Source organism: Scyliorhinus canicula, chromosome 13, assembly GCF_902713615.1.
Source record: "Scyliorhinus canicula chromosome 13, sScyCan1.1, whole genome shotgun sequence".
Classification (NCBI taxonomy): Eukaryota; Metazoa; Chordata; class Chondrichthyes; order Carcharhiniformes; family Scyliorhinidae; genus Scyliorhinus; species Scyliorhinus canicula.
In genome coordinates this window covers 54,146,769-54,170,154 of record NC_052158.1, presented here as the reverse complement: position 1 = coordinate 54,170,154, position 23,386 = coordinate 54,146,769, and the positions used below count along the sequence as shown (strand labels likewise).

The following is a 23,386-nucleotide window of genomic DNA, read 5'->3' as shown; positions in this document are numbered from 1 at the left end:
TTTGGGCCTTTCTGGGGTTAACCTTACATCCAATGTCTTGCAATAGTTCCAGGAGTTCGGACAGAAGTGTGATGTGCTCTGCCTTGGTGTGTGTCTGCAGTAATAGGTCGTCCACTGTACCAGACATTCGGGTCGGGAAAATTTTGCTAGTCCATTTGCCACTGCAGGTGGAAAATGGAGGGGGAATTGTGGAATCCTTGTGGGAGGCATGTCCACGTGTACTACTGTCCTTTGACTGTGAAGGCAAATTTGTACTGGCACGCCTTTGCTAATGGGATTGACCAAAAGCCGTTGCTAATGTCCAATACCGTGAAATATTTGGAGTGGATTCCCTTCTTGAGCATGGTCTCGGGACTTGTTGCTACCGTGGGGGCTGCAGCTGGGGTAACTTTGTTGAGTTCCCGATAATCAATGGTCAGACGCCATGATCCGTTGGGCTTCCTCACTGGCCAAATAGGGGCATTATTAGTCGAGGCTACTGTGCTAAGTACACCCTGCTCTAATAAGCTCTCCAATTTCTCCCTCTGCTTCTAGGGGAAATCTGTACTATCTGTGTGGTCTCGGGTCAGGTCCTGTAATTTGAACTTGTCCAGTCATTCTGCCGCTGTCGTGCCGGTGACTGGCAAATGCTGTCCTGTGCTTATTCAGTACTGCCCTAACCTGTTTGTCCGTGCTAAGTGTGGTCGGGTCAAAACAATAGTCGCCTACTGAGCTAATCCTGTTCGCATACTCTCCTACTGTGAGAGTTGCGGGTGCTCTGTCAGATTTCGCCATTCGCCAGACACACTGATTTACTGGATTGAAGACAGGCTGTGGGCATTCATAAAGTCAATACCCAGTATGTGTTCTGCTGTGCGGGGCAGATTAACTAAAACAACGGGGTGTCTGGTGGAGATGTTCCCTAGTTGGATTGATACAGGGGCTGTAATGTGTCCCTGCTGTGAGTGACCTGTAAAGCCACTGAGGGTTATTGTGGCTGTAGTGGGCCATGTGTCTGCCTGTGGTGTAGTGGAGGAATTAATGGTACTGCAGTACCCTCCTGTGTCCCAAAGTAATTCTATGGGCTTTCCACGAATTTTCGCCGTGACCACCGGTCTTCCAGATTTGTCCCAGAGGGTGTCACAGACCGAAGTGGGGAGCCCGAACACCGTCAGTCTGTTCCGTCCACATTGGTCTGTCCTGACTGCATCCCTATACTATGGATAGGCTTTGCTTTGTTCCTGGTCAGACTGCCTGTCTGCTGACCCCTCTGAGATTTCTGCGGGGCGTTGCATTCCCTGGCGAAATGCCCTAACTGTCTGCAGTTATAACATTCTTGTGACTTCTGTGGGGGGCTGTTCTTTCCTTCATTTACCCATGCGGGGTTTTGGTGTGCTCTCACTGCCTGAATATCTGCTGCAGCCTGAGCTTCTTCGGGGTTCTGTACTTTTATCTTGCCTTGGACAGATTGCTCCCAAGCGCGGGACAATCTTTTCAATATTCATTTTCCGTTATGGGCCTCTTCTGAGGGGTCATAATTGCTGCAGACATTCTGTCCTGCATCTGTGGCGTGGGAGATGATTGTGCGGGTCCATTTAACCATATCGTCTCGGGTTAAACGTGCGCGGTCTAAATCACCAAAAACGGCAGTGAAATGAATCCACAGCTTTCCTGCGAATGCTGTGGGGTGCTCGGTTCTTTTCTGCCTACACTTATTTAGGCCTTCGACTGGGTCTCCTCTGTTGTACCCTATCGCGTCTAAAATAGCTGTTTGCATTTCTTCGAGGGTGCCTCCTCCAACGTTCTGTCGGTTGGGGAGGGCTGCTACTAGCGATGAGTCTAAACTCAAAACCGTGAGCTTAACCTGCTCTCGCTCATCCAGGCCGTACATGGTCGCCCGCTATTTCACTAGTGCGAAAAATTGGTGGGGGTCTGCAGTGGGGAGGAACGGGGTGATTTTCTCACACGCGTCCCTTAGTTGTGTTACGGTTAAGGGGGTTGTGTATGTGATATGGGGTGCGCTTTCTGCGGTTGCTTTTCTTTGGGTGGTGACTGGGTTCATAGGTGCGGGTGCTATCTGATCTGTGGGGGGTTGGGGCGCTTTCCTTTTCTGTTGCGCTACTGGTGCACATGTTCCCTGAACATAGCGCTGCGCGGTTTCACTCAACTCCTGCCAATCTGGGGCATTTTCTTCACTAACTGTGTCCCAAATGTCTCTTGGAACCCATTCTGGACAGAAAGCAGAGATTGCAGCTGCACAATCTGCTTCCTACATTGAGTGTGGTCCACTGTGCTTTGCTTTTGCTCAGTGGTGGCAGCATGGAGTGCCCTTAAAGCTGCCTTTAGGTCGCGACACTGCTTCTTTAGTATTTCTACCTGCTTTTCTGCTTCTCTTACCAAGATTGCACGCTGCACATCTTGATAGGCCTTTTCGTATTGAACCTGAGAACTGCTCAGATGGGCTAGACAAGACTGATGTGCCCTCTTGGCATCATCCACCTCTCTATCCTTATCTACCAGTCGTTGCCTTAAACCTAGATTCTCCTTTTCGATGTCCCTGACATCCACTTTGCTCATTCGGTTCTTCTCCTCTTACTCGGCTCGGAGCGTCCTGACGACCTCCTCTGTGCCTCGCAATTGTGCCAAGCAGGACACAATTGCCATAGGCTTACGTGCTTTACCTATACTCTTTTTTAAATTTGGAACGAGGGATAATAAGGCAATGCTATAAAATACGGGTACGGCTTTCGCTATGTTCCGACTTATAAAACTCCCGACAGTTTGTCGCAACAAAAATCTCTCGCTTTTACCTTACAATCCTGTTAGTTACGCATGCAAAAAACACATTTCCGAATTAGGAGTATTGAAGTTGAACACTTGTGGTTTTTCCTTTTCCCAATTGGATTTCAGATTCAAATTTCTGGGTTCTCTCGGAGTGGGGGGGCCACTTCTAATCGAGTCCCACCAGAGTCGCCACTAAATGTTGCTCGTTCTGGGTGAGTGTGCTTAACACTCAATTTGGCTCTGTTTCGTTCCTTAGCTCTGGAGCCGCCAGGTATCGTTAAGATACCGCCACAAGTTTCAAGGTCAAGTTCAAAGCAATAAAACTATACACCAATTAGTAAGTTCAAACAAATGAGTTTATTATAAAACAATTATAAACTACTCATGCACACGCTAAGATGACTAAACTATTCCTACCACCAAATAGACCAATACTTATCTGAACAAGGAACTGCCGGATCAGGGGGACAATGGCTTCTTGCTCTGCACTGGGTCCGCAGACTTCAGGTTGGTGCGGGTTAAAAGGGGTCAGGAGTGTCTATCTCTGGTAGCGATCGTTGTGAGACACTTACTTGCTGGCGGCTGCTGTCCGAACCGAACCTCTCTCTCGGTCAAGGTGGTCGAGAGGGCTGGTCAAGAGAGGAGGGCTGGTCAAGAAGAACAAACTGAGTTTGGGACCTGTCTTTTATAGGTCCTAGGGCTTCGCGCCTTTTTGGGCAGACCCTCTATTTGCTGGGGATCGATTGGGTCTCTTCTCAATCGATTTGTTTGAATCCCCCAATACTGAGGCTGTCCCTTGGCTACTGGGCGGGCCTTCAGGTGCTTTGTCTTCGAACTCCGCTGGTGCCGGGGTGTCTGGCTTCCCATACAATGTTGCACTCACTTCCCTATTTGTGTCCTTTGTCCCTGGGATCGTTCCATTACTATGCCAACTGTCCCGGAAATTGCCTCATTAGTATGCGGAATGTTCGTTTCGGTGCTGTCTGCTCTCTTAACAGACAGAATACACAGTGGCTTGTTGCAGCCTGCTTGTGCTGCAAACTTTGTCCATTTTACCCTGCAAGCTTTGCGTTCCTCCATTTTGTATTGAGGGAATGGCCAACTTCGGTGGCTACAGTGGGCAGTTACAGACAGAACCTCAGGGATGAAAAGGTACCACAATAAATACATATCCAGATGGTAAGATCACAGGGGATTGGAGGGTCAGGATAAATGTGTCCTTCCCTGACTGTCGAACATAACCAGCGGGGTGTCGCAGGGGCAGCCCTCTAACTTCAAACTGTTTACTATCTGTAGTTACTATCTGTAACTTACTATCTGCAATTAGAGACAGAGTGTAACATAGCAAAATTTGCAGATGATACTAAAATAGATGAGAAAGCTGGTAGTCAATGAATACATATTCCGACAACATTAAGGAACATATGATTTTACAGCATGGCATTTTAAAAATATATTTTCCAATTAAGGGGCAATTTAGTGTGGCCAATCCACATATCCTGCACATATTTGGGTACTGAGGATGAGACCCATGCAGACACTGGCGGAATGTGCAAACTCCACATAGACTGTGACCCGGGGCCAGGATCAAATGCAGTCCTCAACACCGTGAGGCAGCAGTACTAACCACTGCGCCATCGGGGGCACTCCTCAGAGCATGGCATGTTGTACTTTATTTAAACTATCAGAACTATAAATGGTCAAATTGTGGAGGGTAATATCAGTTTTGGCTTTTCACGATATGTTGCTCATGAAGAGACAAAGAGAGAGGCTTTTTATCTTGTACTTCATCAGGACACATGCAAGAATGCAAAATTTCCAAGGGTTGTTAGTGTAATTCTAGCACCCTCAAGATTGTTCAATAAGTGCTATCCAATTGCAGAATCACATCTAACAAAAAACTTTTCTGACTTTTCCCAAGCACTGGTTGGTTGAGTACATAAGAACATGAGAACTAGGAGCAGGAGTAGGCCATCTGGCCCCTCGAGCCTGCTGCACCATTCAATGACAACGATTAAAATCCCTCATGATAACTGCTTTACCATTTCTACATGCATCAGTTATTTCTTTGTTTATTGCCTGCCCCACCATAACTTTACTATTTGGTGGCCGATAGACTACTCCTATCAGTTACTTTTTTGCCTTACTATTGCTGATTTCCACCCAAATGGATTCAACCTTATCCTCCATAGCACCGATGTCATCCCTTACTATTGCTCGGATGTCATCCTTAAATAACAGAGCTACATCACCTCCCTTACCATCCATTCTGCCCTTCTGAATAGTTTGATACCCTCGGATATTTAACTCCCAGTCGTGACCATTCTTTAACCATGTTTCAGTAATGGCCACTAAATCATAGTCATTCACGATGATTTGCGCCATCAACTCATTTACTTTATTCCGAATACTATGCGCATTCAGGTAAAGTGCACTTATGTTGGTTTTTTTTACCTCTGTTTTGAATCTTAACATCTCCAGTTTTATTACTTTTAGTATTACTGGGCCTATTCACTAAGCTCCCCTCAGTCACTGTACCTTGTACTGTCGCTCTTTTTGGTTTTTGACTATGGCTTCTCTGCCTTGCACTTTCCCCCTTATTTCCTTCTGCTTCTGTCCCTGTTTTACTACCTTCCAACTTCCTGTATTGGTTCCCATCCCCCTGCCACATTAGTTTAAACCCTCCCCAACAGCTCTAGCAAACACCCCAGCTAAAGTACGGTTAGTACTTTGCAAACAGCTGAAGGGATGTTCTGTTTTATATAATCTGCCAGTTGTTGGGATGTGTGTACTCCATACCTGTCATCACACTACCACTGGAATTCAGTTACCACATTACTAATTTGTGTGGTAGGCAGAATGCCTTTTTGGCTTGCCAGCAGCATCCTGTTCGTGGTAATCACCACTCGTGTTGCTACTGCATAAAACTGCTTGTTTTGTGTCCGTTAAGAACCAGCAAAATGCGTTTGAAGAGTTTAAAAAGTTAAAATTACTTTTCTCCTTCAACCTTTACTTGTTCAGTTAATGTTAGTAGAGTTAGTCAAATTGCAGTTTGGGGAAATAACGTTAATAACACTACTTGTGGAAAATTTAATTAAGTTTGATTTTAATGATGTAAATAGGTGTGGTAAATGGCCAAATGATTATTTTCATGACTCCAACATTTTCCATGACAGGTTGAGTATAAGTTGGGCTTTCATGTGGACAACCTAATAGCCATGGACATGCCTCGAGCTAATATCTCTGCACAAGGGGAGGTTCCACGCACAATATCAGGTGAGAGAGGATTGAAAGCAATAATTGACAGATATTGATCCATTTAATAATATAATAATCGCTTATTGTCACAAGTAGGCTTCAAGAAGTTGCTGTGAAAAGCCCCTAGTCGCCACATTCCGGAGCCTGTTTGGGGAGGCCGGTACGGAAACCCTTGTTCTGTATTACAAGCCAGCTGTTTAGCCCTCTGTGCTAAAACAGCTTTGCAGGAGCAAGTATTTTCTGTGCTTTCCAATGTAATTTGATTATACCAAGTGACATTTTAAAAAGATCATGTAAAACTGTACTGTTTACATCCAGTATTTCCAGGTGAGGTCATTTGCATTTCTCCAGCGACAGATTTGGATTGGAAATTAGTAAATTTGCAGATGACACCAAGATTGGTGGCACAGTGGACAGTGAAGAAGATTATCCAGGATTGCAACGGGATCTTGACCAATTGAGCCAGTGGGCCGATTATTGGCAGATGGAGTTTAATTTAGATAAATGTGAGGTGATACATTTTGGTGGATTGAATTGGGGCAGGATCACTCAGTTAATGGTAGGGTGTTGGGGAGAGTTATAGAACAAAGATCTAGGGTTACAGGTTCATAGCTCCTTCAAAGTGGAGTTACAGGTGAATAGAGTGGTGAAGGAGGCTTTCGACATGTTTGGTTTCATTGGTCAGAACATTGAATGCAGGAGTTGGGACATCTTGCTGAAGTTGTGCACGGCACTAGTAAGGCCACCCTTGGAATAATGTGTACAGTTCTGGTCACCCTATTATAGAACGGATATTATTGAACTAGAAAGAGTGCAGAACAGATTTACTAAGATGCCACCAGCACTTGATGGTCTGAGTTATAAGGAGAGGCTGGATAGACCTTACCCTGGAGCGTAGGATGATCTTATTAAGGCCTATAAAATAATGAGGGGCATAATGGGTTGGGGGGAGGGGGGAAAGTAATTTTGCAGCTAACACCAAGATCTGCGGGGAGGTTAATAGTAAGAAAGAAGATCTTGGATTAGGAAGATATTGATAGGTTGGTCAGATGAGCAGATCAGTGGCAGGTGGAATTGAATATGGTTGGATACGTGAATAGGGAAGACATAAAGGGATACGGGCCGAGTAAGGGCAGAAGGTGTGTTTTTTTTTAGTTAATGGCATCATGGTCAGCAAAGGCTTGGAGGACCGACTGCCAGTTCCTGTGCTGTACTTGAAAAGTACGGGGTGATGCACTTTGGAAGAAGTAAGAAGACAAGGTAGTACTCAAATGACTGGCATGTCACTAGGGCGCTCAGGAGGCAGAGCAATCTTGGGGTGCTTGTCCACAGATTGCTGAAGGTGACAGTTTGCATGTTCATTTTGTCTGCATGGGTTTCCTCTGGGTGCTCTGGTTTCCTCACATCGTCCAAAGATGTGTAGTTTGGGTTGATTGGCCATGCTTAATTGCCCCTAGTGTCCAGAAAGCTTAAGTGGGGTTATGGGGATGAGGAGGGGCTAGGTCGGTGAGAGTCGGTGCAGACTCAACGGGCCAAATGACCTCCTGCATTGTAGGAATTAACTTTGATTCTATGAGCAAGAGCAAAATCTTCCAGTAAATTCCCTGGGGAAGAGGACAGATCGGGGGGAGGCTGCCAAGACGTAGTTTAGGGATTCGGGTGGCACCCAATTGGACACTATTGTCCTCCCACTATCCTTAGCAGGTAGCATATACACATTCAAAATGAACATTTTACCAAGGTTTCTATTCGTGTAACAGAGTCTTGAAACTTCCTCCTTCGGGGCCTCATTTTTTGAGATCATAGAATATACAGTGCAGAAGGAAGTTGTTTGGCCCATCGAGTCTGCACCGACCCATTTAAGCCCTCACTTCCACCCTATCCCTGTAACCCAATAACCCCTCCTAACCGTTTTGGTCACTAAGGACAATTTATCATGGCCAATCCACCTAACCTGCACGTCTTTGGACTTTGGGAGGAAACCGGGGCACCCGGAGGAAACCTACGCAGACACGGGGAGAATGTGCAAACTCTGCACAGACAGTGACCCAGCGGGGAATCGAACCTGAGACCCTGGCGCTGTGAAACCACAGTGCTATTCACTTGTGCTACCATGTTGCCCAGTCATGTTATCATGTCAGAGTTCGTTGTTTTCAAGTTAGAGCTGTGTCCGTTGCCAGCAATCTTTGGGGTGTCATACTCCTCAGAGCTCTTTGAGGCTTGGGGGGGGGAGTGGGGGGAGGTGCGGGAGAAAGTCTGATGTGCTTTGCCGCCTTGGCGGCCTGGAAACGGGCCCTGCTTGGATGTAGCCCGGTGATATCATCCAGGGCTTTGACATGGTTGGGTGACCTGGCAGAATTCTTGTGATTGTAAAAGATTAAATATACCCAGAGAGGGCCCGAAGAAAGGTTCTATTCCAGATGGATGATGTGCATCTTTAAGAACCTGTTCGTGGCCAGCAATTAGTTGGAGGGTTAGGAGGGTGTAGGGGAGGATAGTTGTGTTATGAGCCAGGGTTCAGAAAACTCCAAAGTTAGGTTCCCCTGACCTAGAAATGTTTATTGATTGTCGTTCCGATGAGCACATGGGCCTGCCTTTCAGGTAGTATTCAACAGAGGTCTTAGGTGCTTTTAATCAAAAAACAAACTTTATTCTATAAATTTAGTTAACATTTTTATAAACACACACAGTAAGAATTTTTATCACCTACAAACATAAATACCTCTCACAGCTACAGTAATTATGTATAACCCTTAATGAATTCCCCCTTTAATTGTTGCAGTTTAATAACAAGATCCCAGAAACCCCTTTTCAAAGGTGTGGCGCAGCACACAACAATCAAGAGTATTGATACTCTTGTTTCCTTTCCAAAACAGCAGGTTTGAATTCCCTCCAGAAAGCAATTATCTCTTTTTTCATGTAATCAAGCAGTCTGGAAACAGCTTTTAAAATGCAGATGGAGAAAAAAAACCTTGTTTTAACCTATGCAGAACAAAACCAATTCAAACTCAAAGTGAAAGTAAAACCAATTCCCAGAGCCACAGCCCAGCTCCACCCATGCAATGACATCACTGAAGCCATGTGATAAGACAAAAACATTTCTTAAAGGGAAACTTCCATGACAGGGGGAATAGGGGATTTAGGATTGTTGCAGTTACTTTGTTAAAATAAAAATGAGAAACTACTAGTATGATATAGTTATACCTCTATGTAAGAATTTGATAATATTTAGAATAAAATATTTTTTTTTTAAATAAGGTAGTTAAGAAGGCATGGATTAGAAGAACAGGAAGGTTATGTTGGAGCTGTACAAAACTTTGGTTAGACCACAGCTGGAGTACTATGTTCAAATCTGGTCACCACACTACAAGAAGGATGTGACTGCACTGGAGAGTGTAGAGGAGATTCACCAGGATGTTGCCCGAGATGGAACATTTGAGCTATGAAGAGAGGTTGGATAGACTGGAAGAGAGAAGGCTAGGAGGGGATCTGATTGAAGTGTGTAAGATTGAGGGTTATGGACAGAATGAATAGGAAGCAGTTGTTCTCCTTAGTTGAAGAGTCAGTGACGAGAGAAAGCATAACTTTTAAGGTGAGGGTCAAGAGATTTAGGAGGGATTTGAGGAAACAATTTTCCACCCAGAGGATGAACAAAAAGTGTGTCCCCTAGTATCTGACTCTCCTACCCTTGGGAATGATGGGAGTCTGGAAGGCACTGTCTGGGGAGATAGTAGAAGATGGAAACCGAACAACTATTTAAAAGGTACGTGGATGAGCACTAGAAATATCTTATTCCAGGCTGTGGGACAGGCTGGAAAGTGGGATTAGTGTAAATTTTGTATAGTTTTATTGGTGCAGAATTGATGGGCCGAATGGCCTCTTCTGCACTGTATGACTCTGACTCTGAGATGCAGCCAGCCTGCTGAGTTTTTCCAGCAATTTGTTTCTGTTACACATACCTGAGGGTTGTGGGGCTGGTGGTTATGACAAAGTTGGTAGAGGCCAGGTCACGAAGAGATTTGAAAACAAGGTAAGAATTTTTAAATCAAGCTGTTGCTCAACTCGGAGGATCTGCAAGCACAGAGTTTTGAATATTGAGTTAGAAATATATTAGAATAGTAAATTTAGAGGTATCAGAGCTGTGGATGAGAGTTTTGGTAGCTTGCCGGCAGACTTGGGCAATGTTAGAGGGAACAGTAATGGCCTTATTTATGGTGTGTATGTGTTCAGAAGCACAACTTGCGATCACAACTTGGTTTTCCTAATTTTTAATTGGAGGAAATTTCTGCTGATGCAATGCTCGATTCACTCCCAGAATATCATTGCACGAGCTCTTCAGGATAGCCTTTTCAACAGCTCCCCTCCACCAGAAGGTCAGAATAATCATTGCAATTTGATTCCATTTGTGACTCCTGAGAAAAGGAAGCAGCTGTATCTATGTGCAGCAAGACCTGGGCAACATTCAAGCTTGGGTTAAGTGAAAAATTAAATTTATGCCACATTGGGGGCCTCACGGTAGCATGGTGGTTAGCGTCAATGCTTCACAGCTCCAGGGTCCCAGGTTCGATTCCCGGCTGGGTCACTGTCTGTGCGGAGTCTGCACGTCCTCCCCGTGTGTGCGTGGGTTTCCTCCGGGTGCTCCGGTTTCCTCCCACAGTCCAAAGATGTGCGGGTTAGGTGGATTGGCCATGCTAAATTGCCCGTAGTGTAAGGTTAATGGGGGGATTGTTGGTTTACGGGTATACCGGTTACGTGGTTAAGTAGGGTGATCATTGCTCGGCACAACATCGAGGGCCGAAGGGCCTGTTCTGTGCTGTACTGTTCTATGTTCTATGTTCTATGTGCCAGGCCATAACATTTTCGTATGAAAGAAAATTTAACCATTTCCCCACAAATTCAACAGCTTTACCATTGCCAGGTAACCCATTATCAACATCTGAGAGTTTTTTGGCCAATGGAGACTAAGTGGATCAGCCACAGAAACACTGCAGCAAGAATAACAGGCCAGAGCGTGGAGATTCTGCAGCATGTGACAAGCATCCTGATTCCCCAAAGTCTGTCCACCATCTCTTAGGCACAAGTTAGGAGTGTGATGGAGTGCTCTCCACTTGCCTGGATTAGTGCAGCCCCAATAACACTCGAGAAGCTCAACGCCATCCAAGACAAAGCAGCCTGCTTAATTGGCACGCCATCCACAAACATTCACTCCCTTCATCACCGACACAATAGGAGCCATGTGCATCATCTACAAGATTTGCTGCAGGAATTCACCAAGCCTGCTTTAAGACAGCATCTTACAAACCCACAATTTCTACCACCTGGATGGCCAAGCACAGCAGATACATGGGAACACCATCACCTCCAAGTTCCCCTCTAAGCCACTCATCATCCTGACTTGGAAATATATTGCCGTTCCTTCATTGTATTACAATCCCTGATCAGGACTCAGCATTGGCTAGAATATTTGACAGAAATCCCAATATTTTATTTTAATTTTGTAAGTCTCTCAGGAAAGGATACCTGGCTCTATGAGTGATTTGATGCAACATAAATGATATGGTATATTAAAACAAACTTGGTTACTAGCACAGTAGTAAAATATCTTTATCATCATACAATAAATTAGTTTACTACAGTAGTGAGGCAGTAATCCTTGAGTGCTATCTTTACTTCTACTCAAATAACAGAACCATCTCATCTCAATCCACTTTCTTAAACAGCAGACCCAGGCTAACTTGTTTAAGAGAATCCTGTCAGAACAATGCCGTCTCTAGCTGAAGTTTTCAGAAACTTTTCATGGTTTAACTTCCAAAAACCAACTGAACAATCTCTGCTTCTCTACTAAAATGTTTAGTACTCTAGCTCCTCCCATTGGTTACATCATCTTACTAACTGAACACAAAGGTCTCTAATTAAGAGGTGCCCTCTTAATCCAAAAAAGATCCATTCGCTCAAGCCTTTACAATGATTTATTTCAAGCTGATTGGTATAGCCAATCAGCCTGATTTATTTCAAAATAAATGGTACTGAAAGCATTGCACAACTTCAATAGGAAATTGTTGCATCAAATTCAGTCCATCATTCACACATCTTTGTAATGTCTTCAAGTCTGCGGTCGCAACATTCTTTGGGAAGAGTTTTTGTTCCAAGTTCCGAAGTGAGATTTGGTCAATCCTGCCTGCAGATGCAGCCTGTCTTGATAGGTGAGCACAGAGCACCACCACATAGGGATTTGTCTGGTATTTGAATCCTCACCTCTTCTGCATAATGTTATTAATGGAAACGATGATTAGGAAGAAGGTTTGTGAGAACTAATGTGGCAACAGCAATGGAAAAATAATCAAGATGAGTTGATATTGTAGGTCATGGACAGATTTAAACACTAAGGATGTGAATTTTAAAAACAAATCTGTGGAGGTCAGCATGCACACAGGTGATAGGTGAATAAAGTTTTGTGTGTATTTGAATATGGGCAGTAGAGTTTTGGAGGCTCAAGGTTATTGTGGATGTAAGCTGGGAAGCTCGCCAGGATAGCATTGGAATTGGCCAGTCTAGAGGCAACATAGGTGTAAATGGGAGAGCAGCAGGTGAACTGACACAGGGATAGAGCTAGACAGTATTAAGGAGGGAGATGAGGTAGTCTTGGTGATGGGGAGTGTATGTGGTTAGAAGCTAAGCTTAAGATTGTCCGTGTGTTTCAGCCTCCGGCAGTGACCAAGAAGGGTGATGGTGTTGATGACTAGGAAGCCATATTTGCATCAAGGACAAAAGATATTGGGCGAGACCTTCGGCTGTTCACATCGACAGAATCTTCCTGCCCTGCTTTGTTCTTTGTTCTTTCCTGTCGCCACACCCCCGCCACGGGTTTCCCAGCAGCTTTGGGTGGATTCAGTTGCAAGTCCCATTGACGGTGTGGGACGAGAAGATCCTGTGACCGGCCGCCTCCCGCTGTCGAGAAACATGGTGTGTGGAGATCAGAGAATCTCGCCCAAGACCTTTGGTCTTTCCAATATTTAATTAGATGGATTCAGTTCTGTCAAACTGCAGTTCCTCTTTCCGCAGTCATTCTTGTCTTGGGACTTAGTTTTGTCAAGTTGCAGCATCTCTATCGTGGTTTTGCCAAGTCCCAGAACTCTCCTACTGAAACCTATTTTCCCCCTCCGTGAACTTACCTTCCAACCCTGTCCCAAATACTGCTGTATATCGGATACCTAACTCTACTGGTACACTGTGTACATTGAATTGGAAAAGGATTAACAATTCAAACGTTTAGGCAAATGCATATATGAAATATATGAAAATAGTTGCTATTCATGAATGTGACCCTTAAAAAAGGAGGAAAGTCTATCACCTGATATATTTTGCTTTAATGTTTGTATAAGGGCTAGATGTTTGAGATGGCAAACATGTAACACAACTTTAGGCTACAGGCTCGTTTGTTTATCCTTGAAGTATTGGTGCAAATGCTGAATCTTGGGTGATATGCTCACCCTTCTATTTGGTTGTTCATTCCTAACCCTGCTATCCAGACATTGTGACTCGAAGAAATATCATGCGTAAAAATAAGGGTGCAATGTAGCTAAATACATAGTTATAAAAAAACTTGTGATATTTTTCCAAGTCTGGAAAATATGGAATATTACATTTTGGTTCTTTTCAACACCTTTGCTCTTGAATTTTCATCTGAGATGTATCAGATAATAACCCATAACCCTTTGTGGGCCCAGACCTTCCACTCCGATGTCATACCAGTGGCGGAGGGGGGGGGGGGGGGAGTGGAAAGAGAGCAGAAGATGTATTTCCCCACACACACACACACTCCTCCCATCTTACCCATTACCTGACGCATCTATTTACCTTCTCCCTGGCTTCTCAATATGGCTGGGACTTTAACCTGCTTTTTGGCTGGTAGTGCTGTAAAAATTATTGGAACTATTCTCCTGCCTCAATAAAATTTATTTAAAATCCTTGTTAAGCAACTGTGATTCCAAATGTATATCTATAAACAACTTTTTGCACGCACCTCCTCATCTCCTTGGGAGCTGTGCAAGCTGGATAAAAGCTATAAAAATGTCAGTTTGTGTGATTTCTCTATATTTTCAGGAGTCTTATCCATTCGCTCCTTTTCATAGATTTTATCTGCTGCCAAGTCCATAGTAAATTCATAATTGGCAGTTGTCATATAACTGAGCTACTAAAGTTTATTTGTATTTAAAGTTGCAATTTTGTACCCTGGGTCTTTGGCCAGGCAGAATTTAACAAAAAGCTTCACAAGTTTCCTGGTCTTTTGTAGTATTTCGAGTGGACCTCTTATGCACAGGAAAACTTGATTCCGAGGTGACCATGGAAGTGCTGCTTAACCTGACGATTCACTCTTCAAAGAACATCACAGTCCTGAACTTCAAGAGGAGGAAACTCTGCTACAAAAGTAAGGAGTGCTATGTACAAGTGTTTTGTCCGTCCTTTGTACCCCATCCCAAGCGATTAATGAAACAATATTGTTTTAGTTTTAAGAGTGAAGTTAGATGAATTTATGATGAATATAATGTTTGTGACTAGATTTGCAATTTTGGATTCTTCTCGTAAAGATTCCTTCAATGGCCTCAGTTCTGTACCCATATCGTTGTCATGTAATGCTTTTATGTAGTGCAGGGCTGCTTCATAACAAAGCATGACGTTGCTTTATCTATTGTCTCAATATGTTAAGTTGCTGGAAGCCTGGCTGATCTTCCCTCACACGTGAAAACAATGACAAAAGTTTGATCCTGAATCACTCATCAAAAAAATAAAGATGCTACTCTGAGCCTATAAATGAGACTTATCTTCCTCAGAACAGTAAAGTGTAGATTTAGAACATAGAACATAGAACAGTACAGCACAGAACAGGCCCTTCGGCCCTCGATGTTGTGCCGAACAATGATCACCCTACTCAAACCCACGCTATACCCGTAACCCAACAACCCCATCCCCCCCAAACCTTACTTTTAAGGACACTACGGGCAATTTAGCATGGCCAATCCACCTAACCCGCACACCTTTGGACTGTGGGAGGAAACCGGAGCACCCGGAGGAAACCCACGCACACACGGGGAGGACGTGCAGACTCCGCACAGACAGTGACCCAGCCAGGAACCGAACCTGGGACCCTGGAGCTGTGAAGCATTTATGCTAACCACCATGCTACCGTGCTGCCCTAAATAGAAGTACTCAGAATCCTGAAGGGTTTTGGTGAGTACATAACTAGAAACTGTTTACCATGGAAGAAAGATCAAAATCCAGTGGACACACAATTAAGATACTTGGCAAAAGAATAAACAAAGAAAAGTACAGCACAGGAACAGGCCCTTTGGCCCTCCAAGCTTGAACCGACCATGCTGCCCATGTAACCTAATATCTTCTACACTCCCGGGGTGCGTATCCATCTATTCCAGAGGTGGGCAAACTTTTCTGTGCAAGGGCCACATTCAGAAATTCACAATTTTAAAGGGCCGCATAGTATATTAAGTAAAATAATTATTATTTAAAACATAGCCAAAATAAAAGGTTTTTAAAGAAAATTTTATTAATTAATATTTTAAAGTAGAAACTTTACATGAAACATATTTATTTGAAAAACAAAGTAACTCAGTTTAAAGAAAAAAAGCAATTAATTTTTATTAATTAATAGTTTAAAGTAGAAACTTCACATGAAACACATGTTGTGCCGAGCAATGATCACCCTATTCAAGTCAACGTATCCACCCTATACCAGTAACCCAACAGCCCCCCCCCATTAACCTAATTAAATTTTTTTTTATGACTTGATTTTGGTGGGTCGGATAAAGACCTTTGGCGGGCCGCATGTGGCCCGCGGGCCGTAGTTTGCCCACCCCTGATCTATTCCCATCCTATTCATGTGTTTGTCAAGATGCCCCTTAAAAGTCAGTGTTGTACCTGCTTCCACCACCTCCCCCGGCAGTGAATTCCAGGCACCCACTACCCCTCTGTGTAAAAAAAACTTTCCTTTCACATCTCCTCTAAACTTTGCCCTTCACACCTTAAACCTATTCTGCTGAAACCTATGTCTGCTAGACTCTTCCACCAATTGCAATGTGAGAAAAATACATATTCTGAATGTACTGTTATGATCTGGAAGGCACAGCCTCATAGAAGAAATTCAGTAGTAATTATTGAAGGAGAATTGAATAAATACTTACAAGAGGAAACATTTTCAGGGCTATGGAGAGAATCGCACTGCCTCACTCTATACGCCGCATGCGTGCGAGCCAATACGCTGCTGCACGCACATACGGCAGCACACGCACACATACCAACGTGCGCATGCATGCATAACTGATGCATGGGCGAGCACACGTACCGGTGCGTGACGTGTACCTACGCCAACACGAGCACAGCGACTCATGCCGATACACACACCGACACTCGCGTGCCGACACGCACACTGCGCCCGGCACGGCAGGCATGCATCGAGACACACACCGACAGGCACACGCCGACAGGAACGCACCGGCACCAGCGCAAACGCACTGTCTCACACGCACTGTCACACACGCATGCGCACTGCTACACACGCACGAGCACTGATGCGCGCGCGCACACGCCTACACCGACAAACGCATGGTGACTTGCGGCAATACACATGGCGACACTGACACGTACGCGCTGGCACCAACATGTAGTTGCCGACAGGCACGCGCCGACACGCACGCACGCACGCACCGGCTCGCACGCTCCAGCACGGCACTGACGCATATGCATGATGCATACTCTGGCCTGCGCACTGACACTCTGGCCTGCGCACTGACACTCTGGCCTGCGCACTGACACTCTGGCCTGCGCACTGACACTCTGGCCTGCGCACTGACACTCTGGCCTGCGCACTGACACTCTGGCCTGCGCACTGACACTCTGGCCTGCGCACTGACACTCTGGCCTGCGCACTGACACTCTGGCCTGCGCACTGACACTCTGGCCTGCGCACTGACACTCTGGCCTGCGCACTGACACTCTGGCCTGCGCACTGACACTCTGGCCTGCGCACTGACACTCTGGCCTGCGCACTGACACTCTGGCCTGCGCACTGACACTCTGGCCTGCGCACTGACACTCTGGCCTGCGCACTGACACTCTGGCCTGCGCACTGACACTCTGGCCTGCGCACTGACACTCTGGCCTGCGCACTGACACTCTGGCCTGCGCACTGACACTCTGGCCTGCGCACTGACACTCTGGCCTGCGCACTGACACTCTGGCCTGCGCACTGACACTCTGGCCTGCGCACTGACACTCTGGCCTGCGCACTGACACTCTGGCCTGCGCACTGACACTCTGGCCTGCGCGCACCTTCACCGACACGCGCAGGGCGACTCGCGGCGACACACACACTGACACCGACACGCACGTGCTGACAGAGACACTCCATTGCCGACAAGCACTCCCCGACAAGCAGGCCCCAACACACGCGGCAACACCGACAGGCATGCACTGCGCACGCACGCGCAATGAAACGCAAGTGCCCGTGCACTGACACGCACACGCCAGCGCTGACTGACGTGCGCACACCCGCGCGCTAACACACCCGCGCACGCACATGCCCGTGCACTGACATGCACACGGCCACGCACTGGCACACAAACGCCCGCCCACTGGCGCGCACACGCTCGCGCACTGGCACGCACACACCCGCGCACTGACACGCACCTGAATGCTACCATGCGTATCGTTACTTTAATACTCCATTCAACACCGCTCACTCATCTTGCCTCTTTTCATTTCACCCCTTCCAAGTCTTCTGCCCTCACCAACCAATAACTAACTGAATGATCAAGGCCACCGAGAGCAGGTGTTCTTCCCCCATATGCCCACGGTTTCAGGTGCACCATCATCTGGCATGGCTGGGTGGGTGGGGTGGGGGTGGGGGGGCGCCTCTAAAACCCCCCCCCCATCCCGTCCCGGTGGCTGGCGCTGCACATGTTAGTGATGAGCTCTGTGGCCCCTATCCTGCACCTTCTTATGGGGTCTACTGAGGGTATTATCCTTGGGTGCTTTGCTGACAATGATGGACACCGACCTCAGGATTGGTCCCCTGCTACTCCCCATGGACCTGACAGACACCTCCCAGCTAGTGGCAGAACTGTCAGCCCACTGTTGCGCCTTTGGAAACTTTTCTTGCCTCCTCTCTCCCCATCAGCAGCCACGGTGCCTGGTCCCTGTTTTTAGTTGCCATACGTAAACCACATAGGCGTCACTTCTGCCTAGTGGAGGTGGAGTATAGCGGGAGGCTGGAATCCACCGTGTCTACTGTACGGTTTGCATGCCTCTGCTGACGGGACAGGTGGAGGCATGACACTCCGTTGGGCGCTTGCCGATTTTCGGCTAATGCCCGATTCTCCGCCCAATCACGATTCTAGTACCGCTGGACGGAGAATCCACTCTGATGTCTCTGACGATGCAGCTGTTTCTTGCACTGAAGTGTTCGTCTAAATATTTGTGTTCAAGCCTTCTAAGTGAGATTCAAACCGATAATCTTCTGACTTGAGGTCAGAGTGCTACCAAGTGCTTATAATTGAGGAGTTCATGTTGAGGGCTCATCCATTTAAAATGATCACTTAGAATTATTTTTACACAAATAGTTCTCAAAATGTGGACTTCTTAGTCATGGAGTGGTTTAGGCAATTACCATTGTTTTTATGGAAAAGTTGAGGGAGAGAGGGGGACAGTGCGATTAGGTTTGAGAGGAGATTGTGGCATAGTGTTATTGTCACTGTCACTGTAATCCAGTGACCCAGGGAAATGATCTTGGGATGAGGGTTTGAATCTCACCACGGCAGATGGTGGAATTTAAATTCAATAAAAAAAAAATCTGGAATTGTAAGTCTACTGTACGGTTTGCATGCCTATGCTGACGGGACAAGTGGAGGCATGACACTCCGTTGGGCAAAACCATTTTTGATTTTAATACAAGCCATTCATAAATGCCCTTTAGGGAAGGAAATCTGTTGTGGCCTCCATGTAACTCCAGACCCACAGCAGCCTTAACTTCTCTTTTGAAATGGCCAAGTGTGAAGTCTACACCAAGCAAGCTACATAGTTCAGGAGAAATGAATGAATGGACAGCAAGCGTCACCCAGGAAAGGACAAAAGAAAATAAATTGTGTTGGCGAAACACCAGCACAGAAATGATGGGCTAACTAAGTCTGCTGTTACAGCTGTCCACTTTTCTTATAAAAAGCATTGTTAGTCATTTGGTTGAAAAATGTTTTCTTTCCATTTGGAATCTTTTAGCTGTGCTACTCCAGCAGTGTGTACTTCATCATGTACTTACCAATCTCATACTGGAGGCAAAACATATTTGAGCACGAATAACTATTCATATTTTTAAAAAAAGTTACCTTACAGCTTTTGTTTATATCTCTCCAGAACCAGAACAGGAAGAAAAATCGCTCATTTATCCAGGCAAAAACAGCAGCAAAGATGGAAGAACTGCATGTGAGTAATGACTTTGGGAAGGTTGGATGTATTCATACAATCACAAAATTGTTACAGCCCAGAAGGAGTCCATTTGGCCCATTCTGCCTGCACCGGCTCTCTGAATGAGCATTTCACTTAACGCCAATCTGCCGCCTTCTCCTGATAAACCTTGTACGCTCTTCCTCGTCAAATAATAGTCTAAATCCATATTGAATTCCTCGATTGAGCTGGCCTCCAGCAAGCTCTCAGATTTGCCACTCAGTGTGTGAAATTGTACTTTTATTTCTTTTGCAACTTTGAATCTGTGCTGTTTCGGCTTTGCTCCTTTCAGGAGTGGGAGCAATTTCTCCTATTTACTCTGTCCAGACCCCTCATGATTTTGAATACCGCTATCACATCTCCTCTCAAGTAAAACAATCCTTTTTTTTTTATAAATTTAGATTACCCAATTATTTTTCCAATTAAGGGGCAATTTAGTGTGACCAATCCACCTACTCTGCACATTTTTGGGTTGTGGGGGCGAAACCCACGCAGACACGGGGAGAATGTGCAAACTTCACACGGACAGTGAACCAGAGCCGGGATCGAACGCCGTGAGGCAGCTGTGCTAACCACTAGGCCACCGTGCTGCCCAAGTAAAACAATCCTAACCTCTCCCATCTACTTTCACAACTTAAGTTCTGCGTCCCTGTAACATTCGCGTCTCTTTTCAGCTCTCCAATACCTTCGCCCCCTTCTTAAATTGTGGCATCCAGAACTGGACATAATACTTCAGCTGAGGCTGAGCTAATGTCTTTTACAAGTTCAGCAGCCCTTGCTCTTGTACTGTATACCTTATTTGTAGAGTAAAGGGAAATGTTTGCTTAATCAGATAATGATAATCATAGCATCATAGAGTCCCTGTAGCACAGACTGAGGCCATTTGGCCCAATGGGTAGCAGGGTAGCACACTGGTTAGCACTGTTGCTTCACAGCTCCCCATGTCTGCATGGGTTTCCTCCGGGTGCTCCGGTTTCCTCCCATTGTCCAAAGATGTGAAGGTTAGGTGGATTGGTCATGCTAAATTGCCCTTAGTGCCCAAAAAAGTTAAGTGCGGTTCCTGGGTTACAGGGATAGGGTGGGGGTGTGGGCCTAAGTAGGGTGCTCGTCCCAAGGGCTGGTGCAGACTCGATGGTCCGAATGGCCACCTTCTGCACTGTAAATTCTATGATTCTATGTCTGCACTAACCCTCTGAAAGAGCACCCCACCTAGGCCCATGAAATATTTGTAAATAGCGTAAATAAGTAATTTCAAGAAAACTAAATACTGACTATCTCCAAGTCACTGATAGCAGAAGTGAAACCTTATTAAAACATGGTGGCAGCCTGGGAGGCTTCAGGTTAACAAACCAAGATCACAGATTGGTCACCCATGGGTGAAACCCATTAATGAGGATAGTTTTTTGAAGAATAAAGGGATTAAGGGTTATGGTGTTCGGGCCGGAAAGTGGAGCTGAGTCCACAAAAGATCAGCCATGATCTAATTGAATGGCGGAGCAGGCTCGAGGGGCCAGATGGCCTACTCCTGCCCCTAGTTCTTATGTTCTTATGAGACCTTAGAAATGCTCAATTTCACATTTTTAAATCCTCCATACGAACAGTGAGCCACCCATGATGTTGGCAGCCATTGAACAGATACTATCCCTTGCACAGCTCTCCCAACAGGGTCTGTAACAATGGGAGGTCTGGAGATGACCGTTCAAAAGGTACCAGACAATTTTGGACTTGCAAGAAAAGCCACAAAACTACCATGTTAACAATTGGAGCCATTCCTAATGATGTCATGACACCTCTGCATCCTAAGGGGATTGTGAGGATCTTTGATAGTTACTTCTGACTTTAGAAGAATATGGTAATTGAATGGGCGAGGTTAAACCAAAGTAGCCAAAGGCCAGATGAATCCCTTGTTTTATTATTCAAAGACTTATATTGACTGGCCAGTAGTAGCGGTTATGGAGCTTTAAAGCATGAGTTGCGTTAATTTGCAGCCGCATTGTGGTTCGTGTGCTCGACGATGTGCTGTTGGGCCTTTGCAATCCAAGGAGAATTTAATATTGGAGAAGATTGAACAGTTAGCAAGGCAAGGTGGAGCTGCAATAGCAGAATTGGGCTGTACTTCGGGAGGCTTCGGAGTGGTTGATCCGGCATGCAGGCCCAAAGTCAAGAGCCCCGTCCACTAAGAAGCCTGTCAAAAGCCGAAGGGGAGGGAAGAAAGCTTACACCTATTTTAAAACATTCCAGATGAGGTGCCAAAAAGCAACATCACTACAGAGAATGTCCAGTAAGGGGAGGTGATTGCTTTCTCTATGGCAAGACTAGACATTTTAATATCCTGTCGGCACAATATATGGGACGAGACGGTAACAAACTTTTAACCATTATGACAACGGCAGCAGTACACTAAATTGGAAATAAGGACAGTCACAAGAAAGATTTCCTGGGAGAAGTAAAAGATGTCTGGTCTATTGAGTTGGAAGTCAAAGGATACAGAATTTAAAATGGACGCTGGGGCTGGTTTCATAGTCTTATTAGATAAATTGGATTTGCTTAGTGATGTTGAGATCTAGCCATGAAAAGTAAAGCTACAAGGGCCAGGAGGAACAGATGTCGATGGGTCACATCATGACAACCCTTGGACATAAATGAATGAAACTCTTTATATCGCACAGAATCAGAAATTACTCCACTCAGTGTGACTCGGTGTTCAGGACCTGATGTTCTATAAACAGCCAACAAGAATTAAACTAAGTCATATTTAGGAGTGAATTTTCTTGGTTGTTCCAAGGAAAGATCAAAATTGAGTATCAAATCGCAGATACCAAAATGGTTGACTCTTTTAAAAAGAAAAGTCACTCCATTCGAGGGCCATTGGAGATGGGCAACAAATGTTGACCTTGCCAGCCACGTCCACATTCCTTGAAAGAATAAATTTTTAAAAGCAAACTAGTCTGCTTATTTAACCCGAGGAGAGTACCTCACTCACTGATCGAGAAAATCAAAGAGCAAATTGACAGGATGCTGCATCAAGGAGTTCTATCACGTGCCTACAAAGTGGTTCTCCAGGCTAGTTACAGTCCCTATACCTCATGGCAAAATCAGGCTCCGTGTTGACCTGACACAGACGTGCAAAGCCATTCAGAGAGACACCCGATGGTGTCAGTAGATAGCAGTATGGTAAAGTTGTCCAAAATGAAGCTGTAAGCGATTTTTGGCAGATTCCCCCTTGACCAAGAATCCAAGTTGTTGATCCTTTGGTCGCTTTTGTTTCGGTCAGTTTCCTTTTGGCATATCCTCTGTGCCAGCAACCTTTCAGCGCATCTCCAACATCCTCAAAGGCTGAGAAGGAATTATTTGCCACATGGACAATCTGCTCATTCAATCTGCTACCAAGGAAGAATACGTTTATAGAGCCCAGTAGGGTTTAAAAGTGCTTTAACAGGCAGGCCTCACTCTGAATGCATAGTACAAGTTTGGCAAAACTACCATCAAATCTTTAGGACACATTAGGCACCAAAAAGGCACAACAATCAACCAAGATGGTTAAAGAATTTAACAGTTGCCGAGTGAGAGAAAATAACTCAAAGAAATCAGTATTAGGAAGGAAATGGTGTTGGGAAAATTGATGGGATTGAAAGCTGATAAATTCCCAGGATCTGATAATCTACACCCAGAGTGCCTAAGGAAGTGGCTCTAGAAATAGTGGATGCATTGGTGGTCATCTTCCAAGATTTGATAGACTCTGGAACAATCCGCTATTTAGAAAGGGAGGTAGAGAGAAGACATGAAATTATAGACCATTCAGCAGACGTTGACCGTGGTAAAAATGCCATTATGAAAGATTTCACAGCAGAGCACT

At 45.3% G+C, this 23,386-nt stretch overlaps 1 protein-coding gene across 1 annotated transcript in view; it reads left to right on the top strand.

Moving 5' to 3' along the window:
- ryk (receptor like tyrosine kinase) overlaps positions 1–23,386 on the top strand; it is a 319,820-nt gene that overhangs the window by 105,665 nt on the left and 190,769 nt on the right. The window contains exons 3-5 of the mRNA XM_038815667.1: positions 5,940–6,039; positions 14,315–14,449; positions 19,441–19,509. Coding sequence (XP_038671595.1) covers positions 5,940–6,039; positions 14,315–14,449; positions 19,441–19,509 — 304 coding nt within the window. The remainder of the gene's footprint in view (positions 1–5,939; positions 6,040–14,314; positions 14,450–19,440; positions 19,510–23,386) is intronic.